This window comes from Chenopodium album, chromosome 26 (genome assembly GCF_948465745.1).
Source record: "Chenopodium album chromosome 26, dcCheAlbu1.1, whole genome shotgun sequence".
Classification (NCBI taxonomy): domain Eukaryota; kingdom Viridiplantae; phylum Streptophyta; class Magnoliopsida; order Caryophyllales; family Amaranthaceae; genus Chenopodium; species Chenopodium album.
The window spans coordinates 6,384,205-6,410,929 of NC_137859.1; the positions used below are offsets into that span (position 1 = coordinate 6,384,205).

Sequence of the window (26,725 nt, forward strand, 5' to 3'; positions counted from 1 at the left end):
GTCGTCGACAGACTATTTCTCTAGTATATGCCACGAAAAATATTTCTCTAGTAAGGAAGGAAGCAATTAGTGACAAGGCAAATGTTGATGTGTCAGTTTGTTATGCCAATTGTAATACTAGAAAATAATTTGTAACTAAGCTGTAATTTGCTTATAAAATTTAACATTTGATTATGTAAATTAATACAATATGTTTATTTTGTCTAAAACCCTCTCAATCTTAAGTAGCAATATTATTTTCGTAGAATTTGTGGCTAATATTGAATTTGTTTTACTGGTCAAAGAATAGTTCATATTGAAAATTGAAAATTTTATCACTCAAAACCTAATAATTAAATTGATTATTTTAGAATTAGAATGAAATCGAATTGATAATTTGATATTTTTGTATTTTTATTTTTATTTTTATTTTTTTAATTATATGATTTTTAAAATTTTTTTTCCTCAAAATCTAATTTTTAAAACATATTTATACAAAGAAAATAAATCATTTTTGCGAACTTAGGAGTAACTTTAAGCTAAAAATTTTCCCCGGACAAAATCATTGTCGGCTAACAATTTGCTTTCTTAGCCTTCAAATAATAAGTTATTGCTTAAGAGAGAGTGTGTTTACAAGTTTGTTTGGACGATTTACAAATGAGGGAGGCACTCTCTATTTATAGGGCTCCCAAGTACAACCCTACATTGTTCTATTCTACAGATTTCCTACTCCGCAAATCTAGCCTAAAGATATTTATGGAACCTTAATATTTATTGATAATTTTAAAGTCTTCAGGACGTTTTTTGAACCTTATTGTACATTCTAAACATTTTCAGGTCTTATAATGGAAATATGACTTCTTTCTACCGTTGCTTGACCCGAAAATTAATGGACCCTTGAATTTTCATTTAACGACAGATAAACCTATTTCGTTTCTAGATTCTTAGTTTAACAACTTGTATTCTCCCCATTAAAAATGGATTTTTTAAGGATTTTGAATCAAGTTGAAAATTAAGAAAATATATCTTTTTTCTATCGAAACACCAAACTAATTTTCTTTGCTTTAGACCCGAAGTCATTCCTGTTCAAACTATTCGAACCCACAAACTCGAGGTAATCCGGCCAGTGGGACAACCGGACAAGCGAACATTAACATATCATCCGGATGGATATGGGCACTGTGCAACCCGAGCCATTCCAAAACGTGGTGCACCCTTTTTACACCTCTCCCTCGTTATCTCTCTTTCTCTCCTTCCCTAAAACCCAAAACCAGCCAAAACCCACAATTTATCCACTATTAATAACCTTCATCAAAGAACTCAAACCCATTTCAATGGCGGAAAATCATACCCATTAACACAAAAATCAAATCTTTTAATCAACTAAACTCTTTCAGTTATTGTAAATCCTCAAATAAATTAAAAGTAACAAATGGGGATTCTCACACTTCCATTGGTAATTTCAGTCCTTAAACCCCATAACTATAAACCCCAGAATTTCTCTTTTATTCTTCACCCAACTCGCCATTTTTGCTTTAAACCCCATAATCGTCGCTTTTTTGCGTCGTCAAGTTCCGGCGCTTCCACTTTGCGGCATAATTTTTCCGACAATGGTGACCCCAGTTCAGCTCCTTGCACTGCCTCTGTGCCCACTTTCCAACAAGCTATTCAGCGTCTTCAGGTTCATATCAATTTCTCTTTCCTTAGACTTTTGGATCAAAATTTTATATCTTTGACCTTTAGTTCTTGCCATTATGTTTTTTTCATAATTTTATGACTTAGTTCTTGCTAGATTCATTGCAATGTGTGATATTCAATTTATGGATTTAATGATATTATGTTTATAAGAGTATGAAAGTGAAACAAGAAGCTCATTTGAAAAATTGATGTTTTCAATCTAGTTAGAATATACAAGTATTGGTTTTTGGTACCCAAGAGATGACATCAAATTCGATATGGGTTACATATGCATGTTACTTAATCAAACAATTGAAAGTGAGTATTGAGAAATAACTATTCAGTTGTTCTCTTATTCAAATTATAGCTGAAGAATGACAACTGCTTCAATTCTAGCTGTTATTTAGAGACAATATTGTGTCCCATTCTATTGAGCATTTTGTCTTCCTTGAATAACTACAGTAGTTTACCATTTAAGTCGTCTTCTAAGATTCATCGTACCAAAAGTCTTAATACTCCTCAACCCAGTAAGACATTCTCGGTGATGGTTTTGACATCAAAATTAGCATTTGTGCCTTTTATCTTTTGGGGTTAAGTAGTTATCTAAATCAAATAATGATCTGATCATAGGGTGTATAACTGTATGTTGCTCCCTCCTGATTGGACATTGAATTCCATTCATAAATGACCGGTAATTGTCTCATATCTTATTGTATTTTGGGTACCTGCAGGAGTATTGGGCCTCGGTAGGGTGTGCAGTTATGCAATGCAGCAACACTGAGGTGATCTTCTTAATATGTTGTACAAAAGCAGACTGCGGTTTGCACATTCTTTGTTTAATACGTATTGTTTGGGTGTCCTACTTGATATGGATTCAATACTTGTTCTCCCTGTGATGACTTCTATAAAGTTTGATAGACATGCTACTTTCAAATTATATATAGAAATAAACAATTGAATCTTAGTACATTCTATGGTACTTTTATTTTTAAAGGTTTGTAGCTTATGAAAGCTATATTTTATTTGGGCAAGTCAGTGCAGCATTTGTTGATTTAGTTCACCACCATCAACATGCAGTTTACATTCCGGATTATGTTGCTAGTAGCTTTACCTTTGATGATCAAGTGCTGCATGAGGAGTGATATAGTCAAAGTAGCTCTGTTACTTGGTATTTACTGTGTTTAAAATACTAAGTAAGTGTTATTGATTGAGCGAGCTATGCTAAATTTGCTTGTTTGAGGCGGCAGTTCATACTGGGTCTAGGGGTGCTTGTTGGCTCTTCTCTAGCACGTGACTTTTTTGCACCAACTTTTATGTCCATGTCTTACTTTCACATTACTATACCAAGGAAACTCTTAACATTTATACTATTCATGTGGTTGACCTGTCCCCATTCCCCAAGGTGGGTGATCTTTCAACCCTTGCAATTTCTCCTGATGTGCCTCTTTGTTTCTTTTCCTCTTCCTCTTCCCTCCTCCTTTTTGTGTGTGTTAAAAGTGGATACCCTTAGCCTTTGGTATAATTTTCATTAACATCATTTACTTCGCTTTCTAAATGATCTCTACACACGTTTGGATGAGTTAAAGGTGTTTGCAATACATTTGGATCGACACTACCACATTGGGTTGGTTGTTGCTGTAAAAGCATTAGATAAGGAAAATGAGAAGTGGTGGGCCATAAATAGCCTGAAATCAGAAAGACTCTTAATATTTTTTTTTGGGATCTCTCTTAATTTACTATGGGTTTGCTAAGCAACGAGATGTTACTTCTGGGTATTTTTTATGGGTTATGAGATGTTGGCTATAGTATTTTAGTAGGCTTCATGTCACTCTTTGGTGTGTATAATTACAATGAGATGGACTTGTTTGGTGAACATATGCATAGAGTGTTTGAATAGGGGACTTGAGATGGACTTGTTCAGTGGACATGCAAATATCAATGGGCTTCTTTTATTGCAAGATTTCCCAATGGCTTTTGTAGTGGAAGTTCCTTTGATTTAATTTTTAAATTTTTTCCCCCCTTGTTGAGAGCATTTGCTTCTCTTCGCACTTATAACTGGGTTCCTCTAGCAAATGAAGTGGGTCTTTTACTGCTTTTCTTGATGCTTATGTAATGGAGATTTATGTTTACCAATAGTATTCTGGTGGTGAAGTCTTTTAACAATATGGTGCAACAAGTATGGACTCCATAGATGGCTTTCGAGCTGGCTGTGTCCGCTCACTTCATATAGTTGTTTATGATCTATTTTTAGTGGATAATACATTGATCCTCAACATATCCCGTGAGTGAATTTGGGAATCTTGTGATGCCGTCTCTTACTAGATTGAATAATGGCTAGTTTGTAATTAAATGTGAGAATATTATATTGATTCGAGCTAGCAATGCCCTAAATTTGAAGGATTTGGCCAAGTTCTTTGGGTTTGGATTGCTTTCTCCTACTTGCATTTTATTCTTCATCTAGTGGGCAAGCTTTTATGAATTATGTGTGTCATTTGTTTGTGTGGTTTTGCACTTGTGCATGTTATGGATTCTGAATTTCAATACTATTCTAGTTCATCTATATGCAGCCACTGTAGTTTATAGCAAGTCCTATTTAAAACTTACCTGCACTGTTATTTGTGAACCTTGATTGCTGTTTGCTCAAATGAGAGCAAGATTAATTGTAAATTGCTGGCGTTCTTTTCCTTTCCTTAATGATGTTGCACTGTTTCAATAATGCCTTTGAGATTCTTGTATTTCTCAGGTCGGAGCTGGGACGATGAATCCCCTGACATATCTGCGGGTTCTTGGTCCAGAGCCATGGAATGTTGCGTAAGTCAACTCCAAGAATTTTAAGAACTATTTTTCTATTTTTTCTGCTTTATTTTTGGGCTTAGGTGGTACAAAGTGTGCTATCATTTTCTATTTCTACTTATGTTTTTAGTTCCTTTTCCTTCCATTATTCCGGGATATACAATGCATCTTAAACAAGCTTTATGCTAAAAGGTGAATATGTTCTTCTCTTTGCTGAATGATTACGTAACTCATACTACTACACTAGAAGTCGTATGTGTTTTGCATGCCTTACAGCTGAAGTAGTTTTGGTTGTCTTAATGAATTAATGCATCTACTATGTTTGCTAGAATCTTTAAATTAAATTCTGAAACCCCAAAGATAAAGGCTCTTGGTTTATGGTTGGAATTTGAATATATTATTCACAAGAGACAAAGTCCACCGAGGAGCATATACTTAAAATCATTTAATTTATGGTAGGATTATAGTTATATTTCTTTTGCTTAGTTTATGTGCTTAGGAGTTAGGGATACCTGTCCATCTTCTCAATTTTCCTATTCCTTCAATCTGGGGGGTAGGGGAGGGGACAGGTGGCTAAGCATTGAGGACATAAATGAGGGTTTGTGGGTCATTGGGCTGTAGGTGTGGAGGCTAAGAGTTTGTTTAAAGTATTTTGCCTAGTGGCAGTAAAAGAATTACAAATGTGAACATGTAGCATTGTCAATAACTCAAATTGATTGGCAACACTAATGTGACCTATGTTACATTATTACCTGATCCGAACTCAAAATGGGCTATCTAAAACAAAATTAACTCGACCTGAACCAAAATATAATATGGCTGAATTTAATATGTATCCCATTTTAGCTAAATGGTGATAGACACTATAGTCACCCAACCTAAATTGACCACACCAAAACTTGGTGTAAAGCGAGAATAGATCAGGAGTCAACTCTTAAACTAAGTCTTGGTGCAGTTTGCTTAAATTCACATTTGTTGGAGCTTATAGCATAATTGGGGTTTGAAAGCGTGGGTAAAGGGTGTTGGAGTTGAACCTTGCTCTTGTTGGAAGTTGACTATGGACTAAATACACTCATACACTTGTTATAGGGTACCTTGCTGATTATAGTCCTGGAAGAAATCCTTAAGAATCTGAGTGCTTGCCCTACTTTGGTATTGTGGTAGAAAGGAACAGCATATCGTCTGATCATGACTTTCTTGGAAAAGGGTTGAATTCTTTGCTTCATTTTGGTGCAATTCTATCCATAATAAAACATATGATAGTCAGTTCTAATTAATATATTTCATTCAGAACTGCTCACCTATTGTTGTAACGTCTTTCAAGCGATTTCAAAAAAAAAAAAAAAAAAAAAACTATTCTTATGGAGTGGAAATTATGAAATAAATGGTTGCCATAGTTGATTGGATAAATGTTTGCTATGGTGACCTTCTGTACCGAATGTTGTCAAAAAATTGAAGAGGTTGAATTTCTTCAGACTTGTCAGTTGCTGATTACGTAACTTTTTTCAAAATTTACATCTTGTAAGGATTGTATTAAGATAAGTTCATGCTCTAAAGAGGCTTATCTTGCATTTATCACGGCATCCAGCCACTCTGGGGTTGTAGTTGTTTCTGTTTTTCTATTGAATATCATCTGTTATGTAGGTTGCTCTAACATTGACACGAATTTCCTTTGGAAAGTTATGTAGAACCTAGCATCCGGCCTGATGATAGTCGCTATGGGGAGAATCCAAACCGTCTTCAACGCCACACCCAATTTCAGGTAGAGCTGTTATTTTTAATGTATCCAAAACCAGAAAAAAACCGAAGTTTGAAAATAATCTGTTGCTTCCTATGGCTATTAAGTCAAGTATACTCTTATTTGGAGTCTGATCTCAGGTTATATTGAAACCTGATCCTGGAAATTCTCAAGATCTCTTCATTCGGAGCCTTTCTGCTTTAGGTAGCAATTTTCTTTTGTATCTCTTTCTGTACTTGGTTGTTATCTTACTGAACTAACAACATTATGCACGCGTGAGGTAAGCTAAAATTGTTCTACTTCATTCTTATTAAAAACTATTTCATCCATATATCCCTTGCCACATATACTAATGAGATTGAACACTTGAACCTAAATCAACCTAGATAATCACAAGATGATTATCAAAGGCACAAATGAAGTGTGACACTAACCTTCTGATTTTGATAAAAAGTGAACATGAACACAGGACATATGATGTTAAGGTTTTTTTTTTTGTTGTTTTGGTGCTCATTTAGATTTCCGTTGTTCCATCTCATTTTTAGTAATTCTTGTATCATTTCAGGTGTTAATGTTTTTTTGGTGCATATTCAGGTGTTAATGTCAATGAACATGATATACGTTTTGTGGAGGACAACTGGGAAAGTCCGGTAATTTTTTTTCTTTCACTGGTGGACCAAGCCCTACCCTTACTTTGGAGATAATCTTGTCATATAATAATGGCTTTCCTCTTATACTTGCTAGCTGAATTCATGAAATTTTCAAGTCTGCATTGATGTCTCTTATGCATACTAACTGTTGTTTTTGTTTAATACTGCTTGTTTTTAGGTCCTTGGTGCATGGGGATTGGGTTGGGAAGTTTGGATGGATGGGATGGAGATCACTCAATTCACATACTTCCAGCAGGTTATAATTCTTCCTTATTTCCTTATGAGAAGGATTTTATAAGCATATTTTTTGAAATGAATATGCATAATTTATGAACATAATGTGATGTTTTCATTTATTGAATTCAATCTGCAACTATTTATTTCGTCAAATTTTATATACACACAGAATGTTCATTTGTGTTTCATATTAGAAATCAAAAGATTTTCAGTTCAAAATAATATACACACATTCAGTTCTATATAATGCTCATTCAATTGAAAAAACATCCATCCTTCTCTTTAAGGAACATCTCGTTAAGTCATTATCTCATTAATATACATACACTCCCTCCGTTCCTTAATGCTCTACTCACGTTCCGTTTTGAGGTGGTTCATAATGTTGTACTCACTTCTACTTTGTTCTATCCAATGATGCACGGGTACGCCTCCTTTATGTCCTTTCCATACCGGGGACGTATCGGGGACGGAAACGGGTACGGGTACACCTAGGATATGTCCTCATGGCGTATCCATGCCGTACCCGTTTTTCGGAATTTTAATTTTGCTGTATCCCGCCCCCGTATCCGTAACCGTTTTTGTACCCGTATCTGATTCTGTGCAACCTAGGTTCTATCTTTAGCAAACACCTTATACCATATTATCCTCTTTTCCCACAATTTCAGACCTTTCCCACTACTTTATCCATTTTTTTTTCTTTCACCCGCGACCTTTTTATTACATCTCTTGTACTAAATCCTCCTTTCCTTCACCTTTTTCAATTTTTCCTAGAAAAAAGAGTCTACAGTAAGTGATATGACCATTAAGAAATGAAGAGAGTATGTATAGTGGATAATGAACTCTTGATTTGGATCTGATTATTCATAGCTTGTTTTTACAGAGTGATCATTATGTCTTGTCCTCAATATCTAGTTTATTCTAGCAACAGTTAACAGAAATACAAATTAGTTGTTTGAAACCAGATGTCATTTCAATATCAATGGTCTTAAAGAAAGGCTTTCTTCAATCATGTTGTTTTAGTTTATACTTTCTATATATCTGGAGTACTTGTCCTCTACCATATGATAGGTTTTGCTCTCAATTGTTTTTTAATAAAAAAATGGCTACCTCCATATTTTGATATTAGTTTGTCGTATGTTGTTTGTCTCAATTTTGTTCAGGCTGGAGGTCTTCCATTGTTGCCAGTGTCTGTTGAAATCACTTATGGTCTAGAGCGAATTCTCATGCTGCTACAGGTCTGTGTTTGTAGGCGTATCCTTCCACATTCCCAGTCTATATGTTTCTGCTGAAAATTTTCCATCACTGTTTGCAGGAAGTTGATCATTTCAAGAAAATACAGTATGCAGACGGGATCACATACGGAGAATTGTTTTCAGAGAATGAGTAAATAAATCACCCCAGTTATCTTTTATTTTTAAAAATTGCTAACAGATTCCGTGCCTCATGTCCAGTCTTATCTGTCTTCAAAGTCACGTGTTGTTCCTTAGTATAGTTCACTTACTAATCTTTCCTATTCCATTCTATTTATCACATAAGTCAGTGTTTCTATTCTAAAGTACCAATGTGATATCAATTGTTAGTTTTAATTACCAATGCATGTAATAGAAATTCATTATATGTATGCATATGCTTGAAAGGAAATCATTAAGGAATGGGGGGAGCGGTAAACGTAGGTTTTTGAGCTGTGAAACTCATGCTTTATTATCATCAAGGTTTTTCGTAACAAACTGTATTCTTATTGTTATCAAGTATTATTTAACTCCTTTAATAAATGATTGCTATTATGATTACTGCTGCGTTAATAGGTGTTGATATAACATCAGCACCGTCACCATTCATTGCCTCATTGGGAACACTTTTGTTGGTAGGGACTATAGAGGCTATGATGTATTTAGCTTTGTCAATAATAAAGCCTTGCCTTCTTCTATAGTTACTCTACCAATTTTGTTGTTTATGTGATAATTCATCACATATGTGCACCATCGCTTTCATAAATTTTGTTGATAGATTCTAACCTTCAGTACCATTGTAGTCTTCTAAGTTATGTAATCAATTGATCTCTCTCTCTCTCTCCTTTTTTTTTTTTTTGACCAATTCTGTTTATTTGTGCTTGAATGGGATGTTTACTTTTAGGAAGGAGATGAGTGCTTATTATCTTGAACATGCCACTGTCGATCATATTCAGAAACATTTTGATTTTTTTGAGAAGGAAGCTCGCCATCTACTTGAATTGGGCCTTCCTATCCCTGCGTATGTTCCATAACCTGTACTATGTACAAATATTTCGTAGTTCTGGACAAAGAATATGGTCAGCAAAATTAACATGCCTATAAATGTGCTAGGTATGATCAGCTTCTGAAGACATCTCATGCTTTCAATATCTTAGATTCTAGGGGCTTTGTAGGTGTAACTGAACGTGCTCGCTACTTTGGTCGAATGCGTAGGTGAGTAAACTTCTGTTATTATTTCCTAGCCGTGCTTTACTTGTACCAGATCATGTTCAGTGGTCAAGTATCTTTCATGTCTAATACAGAGTATATTTTATTCAAACATTGTGCTCCTTTTTCAGAGGTGTTAGTATAATAATTTTATCTTATATGAAAATAATAATGAAGTAAAAACAGGGGGAACATGTAACTTAGGTCTCCTATCTTTATTCGTCCCAAAATCTAGTGTTTCTGCAAGTTTTTTGTTTTAGTTTTTATCTCCCCTTCTTTTCTTTAAAGAGTAATGAGTGAAAGCCTTTGAAATTGCCTGCTAACTGGTATTGATGTTTACCATCACATGATTATAGTAGTCAGTAATGAAGTGTTTTCCACTTTCCATGTGAAAGTCAAGTTAGAGACCTGCCTTCCAATTACTCTAAGGCTATGATCATCTTAAGCTGAAGATCCTCTGTTTCCATGCAGTTGTCTTTAGTCATTAATTTTAATACTAGTGCTTTTAGTGTGAAGGCTGCATGCTACTGTCCTCACCCCTCCCTTATCTTTGATTCTTGTTTACTGCGTTATTGTTTTAGTGGTGAACTGAAGAATAATATCTAACTGCCATTAAGGGTTGTCTGTATTTTTATCTTTCTAATAGCTATTATATAATATTGTTATTGTTTCGGTGGTGTACACACACTAATTTCATTTTTATTATTGGCAACGCATCAGCTTAGCTCGTGAATGTGCTCAGCTGTGGCTGAAGACACGAGAGTCTCTTGGTCATCCTCTAGGCATTTCTGCTGAGCTTGGCCCTATAACTTGTCCGAGTGAGGTCATCCAGTCTGCAGTAGAAAAGGTAGGTAGCCAAATATGTATTACTGATCATGTCAATGCACAAGGGGAAAGTGGAAAATTCTGGTTCTTGTTCACTGCAATTCTTCTTTTTCTTGGCCTTTTGTGGTAGCAAATATGTATTAATGGTCATGTCAAAGCACAAGGGGAAAGTGATCATCTGCTTGTAGCTGGCATAAATTGCATGCAGTGATGCACCATTTAAATTATTGTGTCAAGTTCTTATGTATTGCAAGTATGTCACGTTTATATATGTTTGGTTATATTTAACTTGTGCAACATTACTATTTTTTTTTGCAGAATGTAAATCACTCTATTGTGCATAGCAAATTGTCGGAACTATAAATCCGGATTACTATTTATAAATGTGATTTTCTCTAGTCTTTGTAGAAGCGTGAAATGTTTGTTTGTTATCTGTCTGCATTTGAGTAGGCTGGCTCCTTTTCTCTCTTTTAGTATATAGTGTGGGTTTGTTGAGAGGACTGGGAATTCTTATGTGACGAGTCCTCTCATTCATTTAATTTTGTACTGGGTTTGTTGACTTGATATCTCTTGCTGTACAGCAATTAGCCTGGTTAGGTAAGCTTTATTTATGGACTGTGGAATATGATTAGCCTGGTTGTGATTCTGTCTGCTGGGATGCTTTTTGACTATCTTTCTTGTAGCTTTAAATCTTTTATGGACATATTGCCTTTGGTGGCCTTTTCTTGTAACTACATTATTTATTCTTCAGTACATAAGAAATATTAATACTTTCCCTGTTCTCATTTCTGATACATGCTAACTTTGTCACTCAATTTTAGATCTCTGAGTGGTCCTTATCTTCTGTTTTTATAACTAATGAATAGTTTTTTAAGGTTTAAAATGAGGAAATTTTTGTGATGGAAAAGAGTAATTGGACTGTTGTGGTGCATGTAAAATTTTTGGGGCATTATGAAGAGATCATGTAAAAGGTTGTTCAACATTGATTGTTTCAAGTGAAAAGGAACATGTGATTTTCTTTTTAGTTCCCTTTGTAAAGAAGATTACGGGAAATACTAATTAGTAATATGCATAATTAATTATTATTTCCCGTAATCTTCTTTACAAAGGGAACTAAAATATAATATGCATTTCTTCAAAAAAAAAAAAAAAAAAAAAAAAAAAAAAATTAGTAATATGCATATATTGAAAGTAAGGATATTATTAGATCATTTTATTCCCCTTGTTTAGTGCTTGTCATCAAACCTGCTCTTGTCACATTTACTCTTGTCACATAGATAAATTTTGGGAGTTGGAGTTTAGATATCATATGGAACTGTGGAAGAAAAACATGGCTTACTTTTAAAATTAGTAGAATGGGGTACATCTATTGTTTGTGCCTCTAAGAACCACATATAATGGAAAAAGACTTCAAATTGTCAAGAACTGTTTTCCTTCTTCATCTAGGGCTTAGATTTTTATTTAAGCCTTGTTCACTTCACATTATTTTTGTTGAACCAGTATATTTTTACTGAACTAAATTTATTTTTGCTGAACTGAAATTAGTTAACTGAAATTAATTGTAATGAACTGAAATTATTTTTACGGATTCTCTATTACATTTCTTCTTTAAAGTTACTAAGTTTGACTGAACTGAAATTATTTTCATAACTATAGAAACAGCCAATTTGTTTCAAAAAAAAAAAAAAAAAAAAAAAGAAATATCCAGTTACTTAAATTTTACAATACTCCTTTGTTCTAATGAACCTTTTTGTAGAACATATTTCCATCAGAGGCAATTATTTGGATTAAGCTGGTAATATATGTTGAAGTTGCTATCATCTTAGAAGTGTCTCGTCTCTTGTCTTCCACCAAATGAATCAAATATTTCTGTAATGATTCCATCATACTATTTTAGATTCAATGTAGCAAGCTTTTGCGTTGCCTCCAGCAATGTGGGTGATAGTTGCTGTTCTGACTATTCATGCTCTGTGCTATTTACTGATCTAGATTCTTGTAAATTTTTTAATTTGATCTCGATGTTATGACATAGACATCAATGCAAACTAAGGTGAATTGCTTCAAATTTTATTTTCTTATTTTCTAAATCAAATTCAAAATTCAAATTTCTAATTTTTAAATAGGTGTCTGTAGAGCCAAGGATGTTTGCCCTTGAAATTGGAACAGAGGAGTTGCCGTCACATGATGTAACATATGCAACTCAGCAGGTTAGTTCATGCTCATTCTTTGATGAACTCTCTGAACATCTATTATTACAGAAGAACTGCCTGGCAACAAGGCACAAGATTGACAAGAATATTTAAATATGAAATCTGCCTGAATGTTAATTTCGTTAATCCTACCCTTCCATTACCAAAAATTGAGAAAATAAGACACTAATGTTGCAACCTAACATGCGAATTTGCCAGCATGTGATATCTTTCCTGGTCTTCATGCATGTGGGTGTATACATAGCGCTCTTATATTTTAAACTGATTTTTTTGTTGGGACTGTTAACACATTTGTAGTGGTCCTACCCTATGGCTCAGTGCCTCTATATTGTAGGGCTTTGTAATTTTAATGATGTGTTGTTGTCTCCAGTTGAAAGATCTTATTGTGCAATTGCTGGAAAAGCAAAGACTGGGCCATCATGAAGTGCAAGCATTTGGTACACCTCGAAGATTGGTGGTATGGCTCTAAAAACTACTTTATTTATTTATTTATTTTTTAAATCTTACCTTCAACTTATAAACTATACATCTCTGCCTGTTTTGAGCTAACTATACATCTCTGCCTGTTTTGAGCTATGCAAATTCCTGAGGTCAATAAGGTTAATATTGATGCGTGGAATCTTATTATTGGAACTCCTCTATAAATGCATATTTAGATTATAGAGACAATTTTAAAGAAACATTTAAAGCCCTATATAATAGTTTTATTAATTTTTCCAAGCTACTTTCTAGCTGAGTGATAAATGGAGGATGGTGTCGGCAAATCTATCTTGAAGTTACCTCGAAGAAATTAATTCCTTAATGATGAGGTGATGGGACAACCTGACTCTTATATGAGATCAAGGGAATTCTGCACAAAAGATACTTTGATTTCTTGAGTTGATTAAGATTTGTATGGTTTGGAATCCTAAATGACTTTAGGAAAAGTGAATGGAAAGATCCCTAAATGATCACAACACTAAGAATTATGCAATCTTAACTGAAATAAAAATCTTTGAAACGATGCAGATTTGTTGATTTGGTTCTAAGATCCTCTGTCCAATCTCTAGCATACTACATATGTGCAGTTTTCTTGTTTAGCTTCTCCTATTCGTATCTACCAAAAATTGATGTCAGAACTCAGAAGTGTAGTAGCTAAAGCTAACCCCCTCTCTCGCCTCCCCCCAAAAAATAAATAATAAAGATTGAGAACAAAAGGTATTGAATCACCATGACTTGTTTCTGCAGGTTTGCATTGATGGCTTGTGTGCCACGCAAGCTGAAAATGAGGTTGAGGTTCGAGGACCCCCAGCTTCTAAGGCATTTGACAGCCAAGGGAATCCAACAAAGGTATCCATGTTGGCCATATCTAACAGTCCTTTAGTTGTAGTCTTTGAGTTTGGTTGATTATATTTTATCAACTGAAGCTGTGAGCTGGTAGTCTAGTTTATATACTTAACTTCTTGCTAGGGGAACCTACATTTACTGGCTGAACAAAATCTCAATTGACAAGTTGAATATCAATTTGGTTTAGGTATTTATAACCTTAAAGTCTTAAACTAACATTCCCTATTCTAATTTGTTAATTGTTATAGCTAAACATACTTTACGTCCACACACACACACACAGAGTCAAGCATATAGATTAAGCTCTCAAATTCAGTGTCTGTTCAACTTCATTGTTTAATTACTTGATGAACTCTATTTAGAGCATGCTTCTTCATCGGCTCAATGAATAACAGTTACATGTGATGCACTAATTTATTCCTTTAGTATGATTCTCTGTTAACAGCTTTTCATACTCGACTTTGAACTTTCTATATAACGTGGAGCCGATACTGTTGTGACATATGATTCATTTTTTCATTTTTCTTTTATGTATTGATTAAATTCTTCAACTCATTTAATGCTTGGGTTACTTGTTTGCAGGCTGTTGAGGGTTTCTGTCGTAGATATAATACTTCTCTGGACTCCATATACAAAAAAGTAGATGGTAATTTTGGTCTTTAGATTGTTGATATGTATGGATCTATTTTTTTTTTTTAATTTTTTTATTATTTATTTATTTATATATTTATTTCTAATAGATCTTTGCATGTTTAGCTTGTTTAATGAATAAATGATATAATGAAGATAGTTCCATTTCATTCCCAAACTGTTTTCTGGAAGAGTTGTTCTATATCTGTACATTGCTAAATGAGACGAGGGCATGTTGTTATGATCTATGACAACCTTTCTCCCTTCTCAAAGAAATGAAATGAAAGTATTGCAGTCCTTACTCGTCCCATATAGAGCTGTAACCTTTCAACACCTTTCATGCACAGTGATAATATATTCTGATGCAACTTCTATAAATGGCTCTTTTTGAAGCTTCTTGCATAATCCTGATCATATGTTCTTCTAATTTCAGGTAAGACTCAGTATATATACGCTCGTGTCACAGAGCCCTCCAGATTTGCTTTGGAGGTTTGACTTTAGCTTCCTGACTGATCTTTTTCTTTCATTTTCTTTGTATGAAGTGTATTATTTCTTGAGTACAGCGGTCTGATCGAAAAACTAATCTGACTATTCTGGTCACTAGGTTTTAGCTGAAGGTCTCCCTGGAACCATTGCCAAATTATCATTCCCCAAATCAATGCGTTGGAATTCTCAGGTTTTTGTTATTCTTAAACCATTTTGTAGTGTCAATTTTTAGTACCTGGCAATGTTTTTGTGTAACTCTTGGCTGTCACAGTAAGCAAAATTATTAAGAGATATGTTGTGCTGACAGCTATAAGTTATTTGGACTTCAACTGACTCCTGGGTGCAGAAGCATTAAGAGTTGTAATTAAATGTTATTTAGAAACAAAAAAGTCAATTGAGATCTAAAGAGAAAGGTTGATGTTATGAGAGAGAATAACAGAAGGTGTAAAAATATTAGGGGATGTAGGGAGTATGCATATATGAACTTTCAGGAAAATAATTACCCCATGGTTGCTTATTCAATATTTCTGTTTCCAAAAGCACAGTGGTTGTGGTGTGCTGACTAAGTGCTGTGAATATTTCTGAAACATAATTATGGTCTCCTTTATCTGTTTATGTATTTGTAAGTATGTTTCAGTTTACTATGAAGTGTATGGACCCTAGAACTTTGGGAATATATGATTTTTCATGATTTGAGAATCTAAAATTTCACTTTTTGCATCTAAAGATTACCAGTCTGATGTATAAGTGTTGAGCTAAGTACTATTGGTCTGTATTTATTTTCAAAAAGTAGCCTTGAATGTAGTTTATGGTTTTGAACCTGCTTAGGAATCCACTTCAGCTCTTTATAGTGTCTTATTAGTTACTACTGTAACATTGTATGTATTGATGAGGCATCAAGCGATTAAGTCGGTGCTGTAGCACTCTGGTCTGATGTGGATGGGGTAAAAACAGTTTCCCTATGGATCCAACCATATTGGACCTCTTCTCATCCACTGCTTTTACCTATGAAAATCTATTGTTACTTATGAAAACTTAGATGTCCTGATTGGAAATTATTTTTGTTGATAAAAATAAAAACTGATTATTATGGAACTGAACTAAAATTCTCTGATCTACACTCAGTTATTAGTATACAATAGATTTTTACATCTAATACTTTTTTTTTCTTTTATTAGTATACATTATATATTCACATCCAAAAAACCCTTACCTCCCAATCAAAGGTTAAGAGTCTCTGGTGGTGCAAAGAATTGGCTTTTCTTTACCTGTGCTGACTGCTGAGAAACATTACGTTTGCTCCTTGCTATGGACTGGCAATGCTATTAATGCTGTGACCAAACATATGTTTGATTATGATGCCTTTTCCATTGATATATCATTTATTCTTAACTATGTTGATACATGCTGACATTATCATATTTTAATAATTACAAAAATATATATACATATATGGTTGTGAGCTGAGCAGATTTTTCTTTATATGCTTTTAGGTTTTGTTCAGTAGGCCTATTCGTTGGATTATGGCTCTTCATGGTGATGTTATCATTCCATTTACTTTTGCTGGAGTTTCCAGGTATTAAAGTAATTTTTGCTACAAAGTTGCCTTTGCCTATTTTCTGCAGATGTTGCAACATTGCTCATCTAGATGTTTACTTCTGTCCCTTTTTGGCCCTCCATACTCAAATGATCCTTAAAGTAACCTTTAGACTTGTAATTCTGCCCTTTAAAGGACCTATATTTATAATTCATGATTTATTTTTAGAGTAAAGTTAGTCTATTGAACAAGGGTTTTGCAGTGAATAGGGCTATATAAAGCTTTCTCTTATTTCCTTTTCTGATGGGTATTGGGGGGTTTTTTTAATTATTTCTAATGTTTTGTCTTCTCCTCATTTTCAGTTCATTAATTCATTATAAAATATAAATTCAACTTGATTTCTAACTTTCTAAGTAAGCATGAGACGGTGGCAATGGGAGGGAGAATTAGTTTGTTGGCACATTTTTCCCTAACTTGACCATTTGTTTGTTCCAAATTCTCATAAGTGCTACATAATTTATTAGTGAGATTCAGAACAGGTTTGCAATTTGCTACCTAATTTGCTTAATTGAGCCAAGAATTACTGAAGTCACTAGTATAGTTTGCCTTTTTTCTTTTGCAGTTTGCATGCGGTGGGATGGTGATTGGGGCGGGGGGGGGGGGGGGGGGTGGAGGGAGTGTTGGGGAAGTAGGTTACACTGGCTCTGACGTCTGTTATTAGAATTTTTCCCTTGAGCAGTTATTTGTCATAGGTTACCTAAAGAATTGTGTATGATCAAATATATTTGTTACCATTGATGCTGCAATGTCCTGTGGTAACTGGTATTGGCAATCTCATCATTTGTAGGAACAAGAGGCAAGAGCTTCACATTTCTGTTATTTCTCATGCTAAACATCATATTATCATCTGCAATTTTGTTATAAATGTCATCTTTACATAAGGTCATACACATGCTTAGCAGGGCTTAAGCCCCTAGTTTGTTCAGACATTAGTTGAAATGTTGTTTCTTTAAATGCATACTCCTGCTCCTCTATGGTATGTCCTGAAAATTTTACTGTACAATTCTGGCTCTTGTTTATTGGCAATCCGCCTCATGCTTACACATTAGCGGTGACATGCAAACTCTCTGGAAATTACTATAATTTGCTTCAAAATTCTTGCTGTTATTATTTGATCATTGTTAAATGCTGTGATAATTAATTATGTTTTGAAAATTTACTTTGCAGTGGAAATTTATCATACGGTCTTCGTAATACACCTTTTGCAACTATCAAGGTATGCACATGAATGTGGACATGTATGAGTTTGCAATTTTGAAAAAGTTACTATTCTTCTTCTCTTACAGTTACAATAACCAAACACCTCCGTGGTTAATATGGTGTGAAAAGAAATGGGTGTGTTTAGAATCTGACTCTGTTCTGTTTAGGTCATGGACAATTTACTCTGCAAGTCTTTTTTATTATCTTGTTTGTTGTCCTTCGTTAAACTTTGGTTTCCCACAGGCAATGTATTTTGACTTGATATGTTTTCAGGTGGAAAGTGCAGAATCCTACACTGCTGTTATGAAGAATGCTGGCATATCTGTTGATATCGAGGTATTATGTATAGATATAACGTGTTGTTCCTCAAGAGTAAAGGTTTTCGAAAAGGGATGCTGGCTATTTTTATTCAAGGATTAATTACTTTTGTTTACAGGAGCGTAAAAATGTGATATTGGAGCATTCAACTGCTTTGGTTGATACTGTAAATGGACAAGTAATTATGCCTAATGGTTTATTGGACGAGGTACTTGATCCCTTATGCATTGTTATAAGCTTTGTCAATGCTTAGTCACATTATCTGTTTGATCAATTATTAGATAGATGATGCTTCTTGGTTTGTCACATGTAGGTTGTAAATTTGATTGAAGCACCTACTCCATTACTGGGAAAGTTTGATGATTCATTCCTAATGCTTCCAAAAGATCTACTAACAATGGTATGCATGCTAGTTAGTCGTGAGGATGTCAATTTTTTTTTGAATATTTTGCATTAACATATCGTCATATCCTCGCATCCAATGTTAATTTACCTACATCCCAAATGTTTGACACTTAAATTTTTTTTAAAAAAATTTGAAGGATAAATGGCTCTCAGGTCTCAAGTCATGGGCCTTATGGATGAGTGAAACTTTGAATTGATTTTGCCAGGTTGGACGTGAGTTTGGATAAGGATACCCACACCTGTGAATGTAAAGCTACTTTTACACCCTTAAACTAAAGGCGCATTACCACGATGAATCAGCTCCAAAAAGATAACCATTTATTTATTTCAAAACAATAGCTCTACTAGGGCAGCCTGAAGCTGGCTGTCAAGATTTGATATAGTTATAAACTAGCATCTGTTTTTATTATCACAATAATGGAGTAAAAATTTCCTGTTTATAGCTTTGATCTTGCTCTTGAAACCAAACTATTTTGAAATCTTTTAGAAATGTAGGTGAAACATGCCTTATCAGCTTTTGCCTTCCAATGATGCAGGTTATGCAGAAGCATCAGAAATACTTTGGAATTGCTGACAAGAGTGGTAGGTTGTTGCCATATTTTATTGCGGTGAGACTCATATTTGTGTTTCTGCACTTTCTTTTGTTATGTGTTGCTGCATGTGATGGAATCCTGTGATTACTAGTTTTGTTGGGTTGGTTTCAGGTGGCAAATGGGGATATTAATGTAGATGTTGTGAGGAAAGGGAATGAGGCAGTTATCAGGTTAATAAGCTCCCTTGGATTTGTGCATATTAGATTTATCTGCTTTTCTGTCAGTGTTCTCTCTATGGACCTTGTTGTTTGCTACTGTTTTTAGAGCATTTCAGATGGTTTTCATCTTCTTAGTCATCCTCCTATAATTTCCTATTTGGTAGTTTTCTTTTTGTCTTGCAGTCCTGCATTGCTACCTCTCTAGATGTTTTTGCTCTTTGCTTGGAGTAGAAAAAATTGTTTTATTTTTGGTGCTGCAATGTAATAGAATTAGTGCAAGTTGGAAATATGAGCTTTAGAAAGAAAATAATATGATGTAGAGCATTTGTTTTTGTTAAGGTTTATTAGCAATTACTTGGTTTTTTTTATATTTTATTATTTATTTATTTATAAAATGAAGAATATCTTTGAAATAAGGTGACCAATTCCCTTAGGTGCTGATGGGTGTGAATAGCAAAAGCTTTTGGGCAACTTTTTGTTGTAGTGATTAAAGAATATGGACCTTTTCTAATCGAATTATTGTTTCTCTACTGTATTACTTGAGTAATGTTTTCTTTTACCTGAAAATGTATATTTCCCACAGAGCACGTTATGAAGATGCAAAATTCTTCTACGAGACAGATTCCAGAAAGAAGTTATCGGAGTTTAGAGGTCAACTTAATGGCATTCTTTTCCAAGTAAGTTCATGTATTTTCCTTTATTTATTTATTTTTAATCATCTTTTATCTGGGTTCTTGAGCTCTAACCCCTGAAATGCTTTAGATTTGTATACAACCAGATCTATATAGATTGAGTAAACATCTTTTCACCTTGCCACTGGCATTAGAAAATCCCATTTTGGACTAAGCTTTGCTTTTGATGGCCCACAAAACTAAGCTCATTTGCAGATTTTCTCAAAAGGGTGGTCTTGCAAATTAATTCCGCCTTTAATTTTCTGAGGAAGAATTTGCAGGACCACCTTATACTTTAGGAGCTTTGCAAAGAACCAAAATATAATGTTTTGGTCAGTAACTATCTTACCAAAGCTTGCTATTTCTTAAAAATTAACTTGACCAAAGCCACCCTTGTTAAAGCGCACTTCAAATGTGAACATATTTTTGAGTTGCCAAAAACACTGGTGCTCCACTGTCCTGAGAAACAGTGGTTTGATGACTATTAATTTTCCCTTGTCTTTGAGTTTTTAATTTTGTTGCACTGGTTCTCACTTTGATTTTGCCTATCCAGGAAAAGCTTGGAACCATGCTGGATAAAATGATGCGTGTAGAGATTATTGTTACCAAATTAGCCTCATCCATGGGTTTTCAATCGGAGCAACTACAGACTATACAGGAAGCTGCATCCCTTGCTATGTCAGATCTTTCTACTGCTGTTGTGACTGAGTTTACTTCTTTGGCAGGGATAATGGCTCGCCATTATGCTTACAGAGATGGATACTCTGAACAGGTCTAACCTTTGACCTGTATCACTAAAATTTTCTAGTAGAATATGTAACTGGTTTGGGCAACTAATTTGTGATCTCCTTGAATTGGGGTATTTGTTTGTTGTTGTGCCATCTGTCTGCTGCGAGTGCTGCCTGTCTACACATTTATCAGTTTTGTTATTCAACATCCTCCCCTCCCCTAAATCCTTTTTTTACCTAATTTTTAATGATCTAAATTATGTGACAGATTGCTGAGGCTTTATATGAGATTACACTCCCTAAGCATTCAGGAGATGTATTGCCGAAAACGGATGCTGGAAATGTTCTAGCAATAGCCGACAGGTTTTTAGCAAGTTAATTTGAATTGAAAATGTTAAGACTTTTATGACACTTTAATTTGGCGGCATCTGTATTCTGTTGCTTTCATATTGCAGACTGGACAGCCTTGTCGGTTTATTTGGGGCGGGTTGTCAGCCTAGTTCCACAAATGATCCATTTGGTCTACGGAGAATTTCATATGGCCTGGTAAGAGATCTGTAAGTTATTTGTTTTTTTTGGAGAGTGAAACAGTCACACCAAATTCAAGGTATCTCTTTCCCCAACTTCTGTTGTGGCAGGTGCAACTATTGGTGGAAAATAATAAAGATTTAAACTTTCGACATTCTCTGGAGCTTGCTGCTGAGGTCCAACCTGTTAAAGTTGATGGCAGCACAATAGATGATGTAAGAGCTAATCATTTATGATTGATTTCTCTCTATTGTCTAGGTGTTGACTATTAGGAGCTCTGTTTGTACACCTCATGCATACGTAGAGGCTTTTTCTGTTCAAATGATGTTTAAAATTGACAGGGTAGGCTACTAATATGTTTTCTATCTCATAGGTGATTCTTCTGAAAAGATCTTGTTTTATCTTCTCAGTTTGATTGTAGTTTCATTCGTTAACTGCCAGTTGCATCCTGTTCTCTCTATTAGTTTGAAAAATGGTTAGAGAAAGAATGTGCATTAAGCTATCATTCATTTCTGCAGGTACAACAATTTGTAACACGGAGACTGGAGCAATATCTGGTGAGTATGCTGTGCCTATTTTAATTAAAGCACAACTTTCCTAGTCTCTCTTTATGATTTTTCAGCATAAATTGGCTTTATAATTATACTGCCTTCTTTCTAAAGCAATATAACATCTTATTTGCAACCTCCACGGGAATGTTCAAAAGCTATAAGCATGATGACTGCAACATGGTTCTTCCTCCCAAAAGAAAAACATGCCTTTTCCAACCATCAAGTCTACATAACATCTGGAAGATAATAGGTTCCTAGAAAGTCTCTCTGACTCTGGATTACTTTCAAGGTAAGCTCAAATAAATGAATGACCTATTCGAAATTTCACACCACACCAAGCCACATTATCCCCAAGCTTATTTAGATCAAGGCTAAAACCAACTAGGTCATATTTAGCGCTTGTTTGGTTTGACATTGGATACGTGCATACTTCCTTGGAAATTTTAGTCACATTATCCCCAAGCTTATTCCGATCAAGATTAATACCAGTTATAGGCCACATTTAGCGCTTGTTTGGTTTGATAATGGATACTTCCTAGGAATTTTTAGTGCATGAGACATGATTTTCCTAGAAATTGTTAAAAGTAGTTTGATTGGATGTTGGAGTTTCTACTTCCCATGGGAAACTCTACTATAGAACTTCCTTAGAAGATACACACTCCCACTTCCATATTAATGTCAACCAAGCAATAGCTCGTATATCTTTCTCTAGGAAATTTAAATTAATGTGTTGTGGCTTCATGTAATCCTGAGTAGGTACGATTTACTCGAAAACAAGTGGGATACATAGTGTGGTATGTCTGCTTGCCAATTCATTTCTGTCTTTCTGATAGTCAGTTTCAAGGTAGGGAATGGCAATTGCATTAGATTTTAGTAGGAAGTTTGGAGAGAGGATTATCTATTTTCGGTGTTACACTTGATAATATTATCAGTCCACTGTACATGAAGCTCCTATTTGCATTCCACAGTCTAGCAATTATTAGGATCTCCATTTATGGAAGAATCCTTATGATAGAGACATAGATGTACTCATTGTAATTTTCAAGGATAGGATTCTGGAAGTGGTTGGGGGATAGATCAGGCATCTATTGTATCAAGTCTTATTATTTGTTATGCCTTTTTTCACCACAGAAGTACCCCCTTTTCCCTGTTCATAGATTGATTTGGAAGGCCAACGCTCCTCTTAAGGTGAGAGCACTTGTGTGGACCTTGGCTTTGTGGAGAATCAATTCTAATGATATTCTCCAAAGAAGACCAAGAATGACTATTTGCCAGATATGTGCATGTTGTGTTGTGTCAATAGTCAGTCTGCTCATACGTCTCGTTCTTTGTGACATGCAAGTGGTATTTGGAGGAGGCTTTTTGCTTTGCATGGTGAATACCTAGTTATTACACACACTGTTTTGGATATGCTGCAAGTCTTGTTTGTGGGTTTTGGAATGGCAAAAGAATAGAATTTGTGGTAAAATGCTTTTAAGGTGCTTATGACATCATGTGGTGTTAATTGTCAAAATAGAATGCGCAAATTTTAAGAGGAACCACTTTAAGTGCTAATATTTTGTGGGATAACATAAGCTATATAGCTTCATTGTGGACTAGGGCTGTGAAAATGTTTGATGATGCTCAGTAGAGGAAATACATTATACAAATTTCAGAAGTTGCTCAGCAGGGGAATCTGTAATTTAATTTTCTGCTGTTACAAAGACAAGTCCTACGTCCTTGTACTTTCTGCTTGTTGCTGATCTGTATTTTTCTTTATTAAAAATAAATAAATAACAACAAAATAAATAATTAACTGATGTTAAAAAATTGAGATGTCTCTTGAGGGAATCAGTATGTCCAACTTAGTTTATGTAATTGGAATCTTGAATGGTCATTCATAATTCTATAACTGAAATGCAATTGCTCTTGTCCATGTTGGGTGGATTATGATGGCAGGTTGACAGGGGAATAAATTCAGAAGTTGTCCGGTCAGTTCTTATAGAGCGTGCAAATTGGCCATGTCTGGCAGCAAAATCAGCAGTAAAGGTGTGTTAGTTCTTTCTGAGATATAATCATTTTGATGTCTGAATAGTATGTTGCAAAATGCTATCCTTGTGCTCAGTGGTATGAGGGACCAAACTAGTCTATTGAATCAGCAATTGTTTGATTATTCTCTGTCCTTCATTTTACTTCTATATTTCAAGTATGACCTTCATATCCGACTAATTTTGAAATGAAGTGGATTTTTCCATGCATGAGTAAGTCTGAATAAATTGTGACAACGGGGTCTTAGAGCCTGTAGGATTCTTAGGCCCGCATATTACCCCTTAAAACACCTTGCCCAATTGCATATATTTTTCTTGATTTCATATTCTGTAAGGATTTCTTTTTGCCTTGTGCTGCATATAACCTTAAGATTAAAAAATCATGCATTTTGGATTTTTCTAATGATGGCCTGATGGGTGATCAAATTTGCTTCTGATTGCATTATAAATTGAATGTCTAAAGAAATTCATAAGTTCGTTAGGATTTAATACAGTTGATCTAAATGAAAGGTTACAAGTCTCAAGATATTATCTGTGTTAATCAGTCTAATATAGTCCAATAGTACATAATGAACCAGCAACCAGCCTAAGGCGGGAGGGGTAGTTCTTAATATTATCTTGAAGAAGTTAAAGACTTATAAATACTTTATCTATAGAGATCAGTGAGAGTGTTCAGCCACTCAAAAGTCTGGGATTGTAACAAACTCATTGATGATCATATTGCATCTACAATTCTATATACAATCAACAATCATCTTCCAGTTATAAGTTACAGTATTTCATTTTCTACCTTTAAACTTCATGTTCCTTCTTTAATTTCTGTTAGACTATACAACCTGTTTGTAGTTTTTTTTTTTTTTTTTTTTTTTTTTTTTTTTTTTTTTTTTTTTTTTTTTTTTTTTTTTTTTGCTAAATGTTGTCATGCTCTTTACCTTCCCGATTGCATGTATCTTGATCTTCTATCCCAGTGGGATAGATTATGGGTGGCTGTGGGTGATTTGGTATAATCTCTTCAATTATAAATTGCTGCCTTGTTTCAGATGGAAGCCTTGTTCAAAGAAGATCTCCTTCCCAAGGTTGTTGAAGCATATTCCCGGCCAACAAGAATTGTCCGAGGAAAGGACTTAAATGACAACACAGAGGTGTGCTTCTTAAACTAGCAGTCATGCCATGCAACAGAGATAATTTTATGTGATAATTAACTTTTTTTTTTTTCCCTGAGGCATGATACTTTACTTTTAATTGTATGTAACTATATGTATTAAAATAAAAAAAAAAATAAAAAAAAAAAAACAAAAAAACAAAACTATATGTATTCTCTTTAAATGTGGGGAAAGTGGGGGATGAAAAATTGCTGTTTGTTGAAGTTGAATGACCATGTTTTGTGCATTACCATCTGACATAATATACAACTAAAATCATTAGGAGAATCGTCTGAAAGGACCATATTGATGACTTACCAGGTGTAATCAGAATCACATACATCAAATGAATGTAGTGCTATGGTCTGGTAAAAGTGATTGGCTGATGGTTATATCAAGTCTATTCTTGTTATTGAGCTCATCATATCTATATATTGTTGATTCCATGTGATCGGTCTTTTTTAAAAGTTGTGTTAGATGGACCACCTCAACCTTGAGTTGGTTCATTGAGCCTGTGTGAAAAAGAACTGCTGTTTATAAGCATGAATACTTGACAAGTTAAAACTGCACTTTATAAAATAAATATAAAATTATATCAGTGTATCTCTTAGTCTCACTTAAAAAAATGTGACAAGATTTTGTAGCTTGGTGTTTATGTAATCTGTATTTGAGTAATAATAATAGTTTCCTTCTTGCTAAGAAATTGTTTATTGTGCTGAAATTCAAGGTGAATGAAGCTGTTTTTGAGACGAAGGAAGAGAGAGCTTTGTGGACTGCTTTCTTGTCAGTGAACAAACAAGTTTATCATGGTACTCCACTTTATATTTTCCCTTAGCATTTTTTTCATTCAGTTACTTGATCATGATCATAAAATTTTTGATAATGCGATATACGTTGTATATATTTTATACACAAGTGTCATAGTCCAGACCCTTGTGATGTCAACACACACATACCCTCTTTCAGTTTTTCAGATGCACATGATCCTTCTAGATTTAATCCGGCAACATAAAATAACCCTAATAATCTCAAAGACCCTAAAGTATCTTGTTCGGTAAAATGCTTACAAATTTATGTTTGATTCCTTTTGCCTTGAATAGGTATTGAAATCGACGAATTTGTAAATGCATCCTCGGAATTAGTACAGCCACTTGCTGATTTCTTCGATAATGTATTCGTAATGGTGGTATGTACCTATTTTCATGTGATGAACGACGAATATCTATGCATGTAAACTTGAAAGATTTACATCAGTGTATAAATATCATTTGCAGGAAGATGAACAGGTCAGGAATAATAGGCTCGCTCTTCTTAAAAAGATTGCAGACCTTCCAAGGGGAATTGCAGACCTCTCATCTTTACCAGGATTTTGAGTAATTCAAACATTTTTGAAATATTTTTAGCACAGAACTATAGAACAAGGTAATAGGCCTTGATAATGTACATTATCTTTCTTTTTCTAGATTTTTCTATTCATGAAACAACACTTATTTTAGAGTTAAGTCATCTTAAATTAGTGTATCTTAAATTATTGTAATAGCATAACATTTTCTTATTACTTAACTGGTTGATTGAAGTACAGGGTGGAGTAGAAGGATGTATGTGATGGTCCACTTGCTATCCCAAAATGTTGGATAAAATCTCTAACTCCTCATTTCTCCATTATTAATAAACGAGAAAAATATTTCAAATTAAATGAAATTTTAATTGTTTTATTCTTTTATAAAACTTTATTTTCATGTAATTGCCTAATTGCCTGCTTCAATGTAGTTTGTCAAAACTTTTTATCTAAACTCTCAAAGAATCATTTAATCCACT

The 26,725-nt window shown here is 34.4% G+C and overlaps 1 protein-coding gene across 1 annotated transcript; it reads left to right on the forward strand.

Annotated features, from left to right (window-relative positions):
• The first annotated feature begins 1,182 nt into the window (after positions 1–1,182).
• Positions 1,183–26,578, forward strand: LOC145616444 (glycine--tRNA ligase, chloroplastic/mitochondrial 2-like). The gene is made up of 36 exons (XM_081671160.1): positions 1,183–1,660; positions 2,388–2,438; positions 4,400–4,467; positions 6,130–6,211; positions 6,328–6,391; positions 6,782–6,837; positions 7,016–7,093; positions 8,235–8,309; positions 8,387–8,457; positions 9,208–9,324; positions 9,417–9,518; positions 10,233–10,359; positions 12,461–12,544; positions 12,918–13,004; positions 13,775–13,876; positions 14,456–14,519; positions 14,937–14,992; positions 15,108–15,179; positions 16,483–16,565; positions 17,754–17,802; positions 18,060–18,122; positions 18,223–18,312; positions 18,418–18,504; positions 19,046–19,117; positions 19,214–19,272; positions 19,844–19,937; positions 20,485–20,703; positions 20,928–21,022; positions 21,115–21,205; positions 21,298–21,402; positions 21,706–21,744; positions 23,677–23,766; positions 24,806–24,907; positions 25,635–25,716; positions 26,008–26,093; positions 26,182–26,578. The coding sequence occupies exons 1-36, from the start codon at positions 1,412–1,414 to the stop codon at positions 26,278–26,280; spliced, it is 3,210 nt and encodes a 1,069-aa protein (XP_081527286.1). The 5' UTR covers positions 1,183–1,411; the 3' UTR covers positions 26,281–26,578.
• The last annotated feature ends 147 nt before the right edge of the window (positions 26,579–26,725 follow it).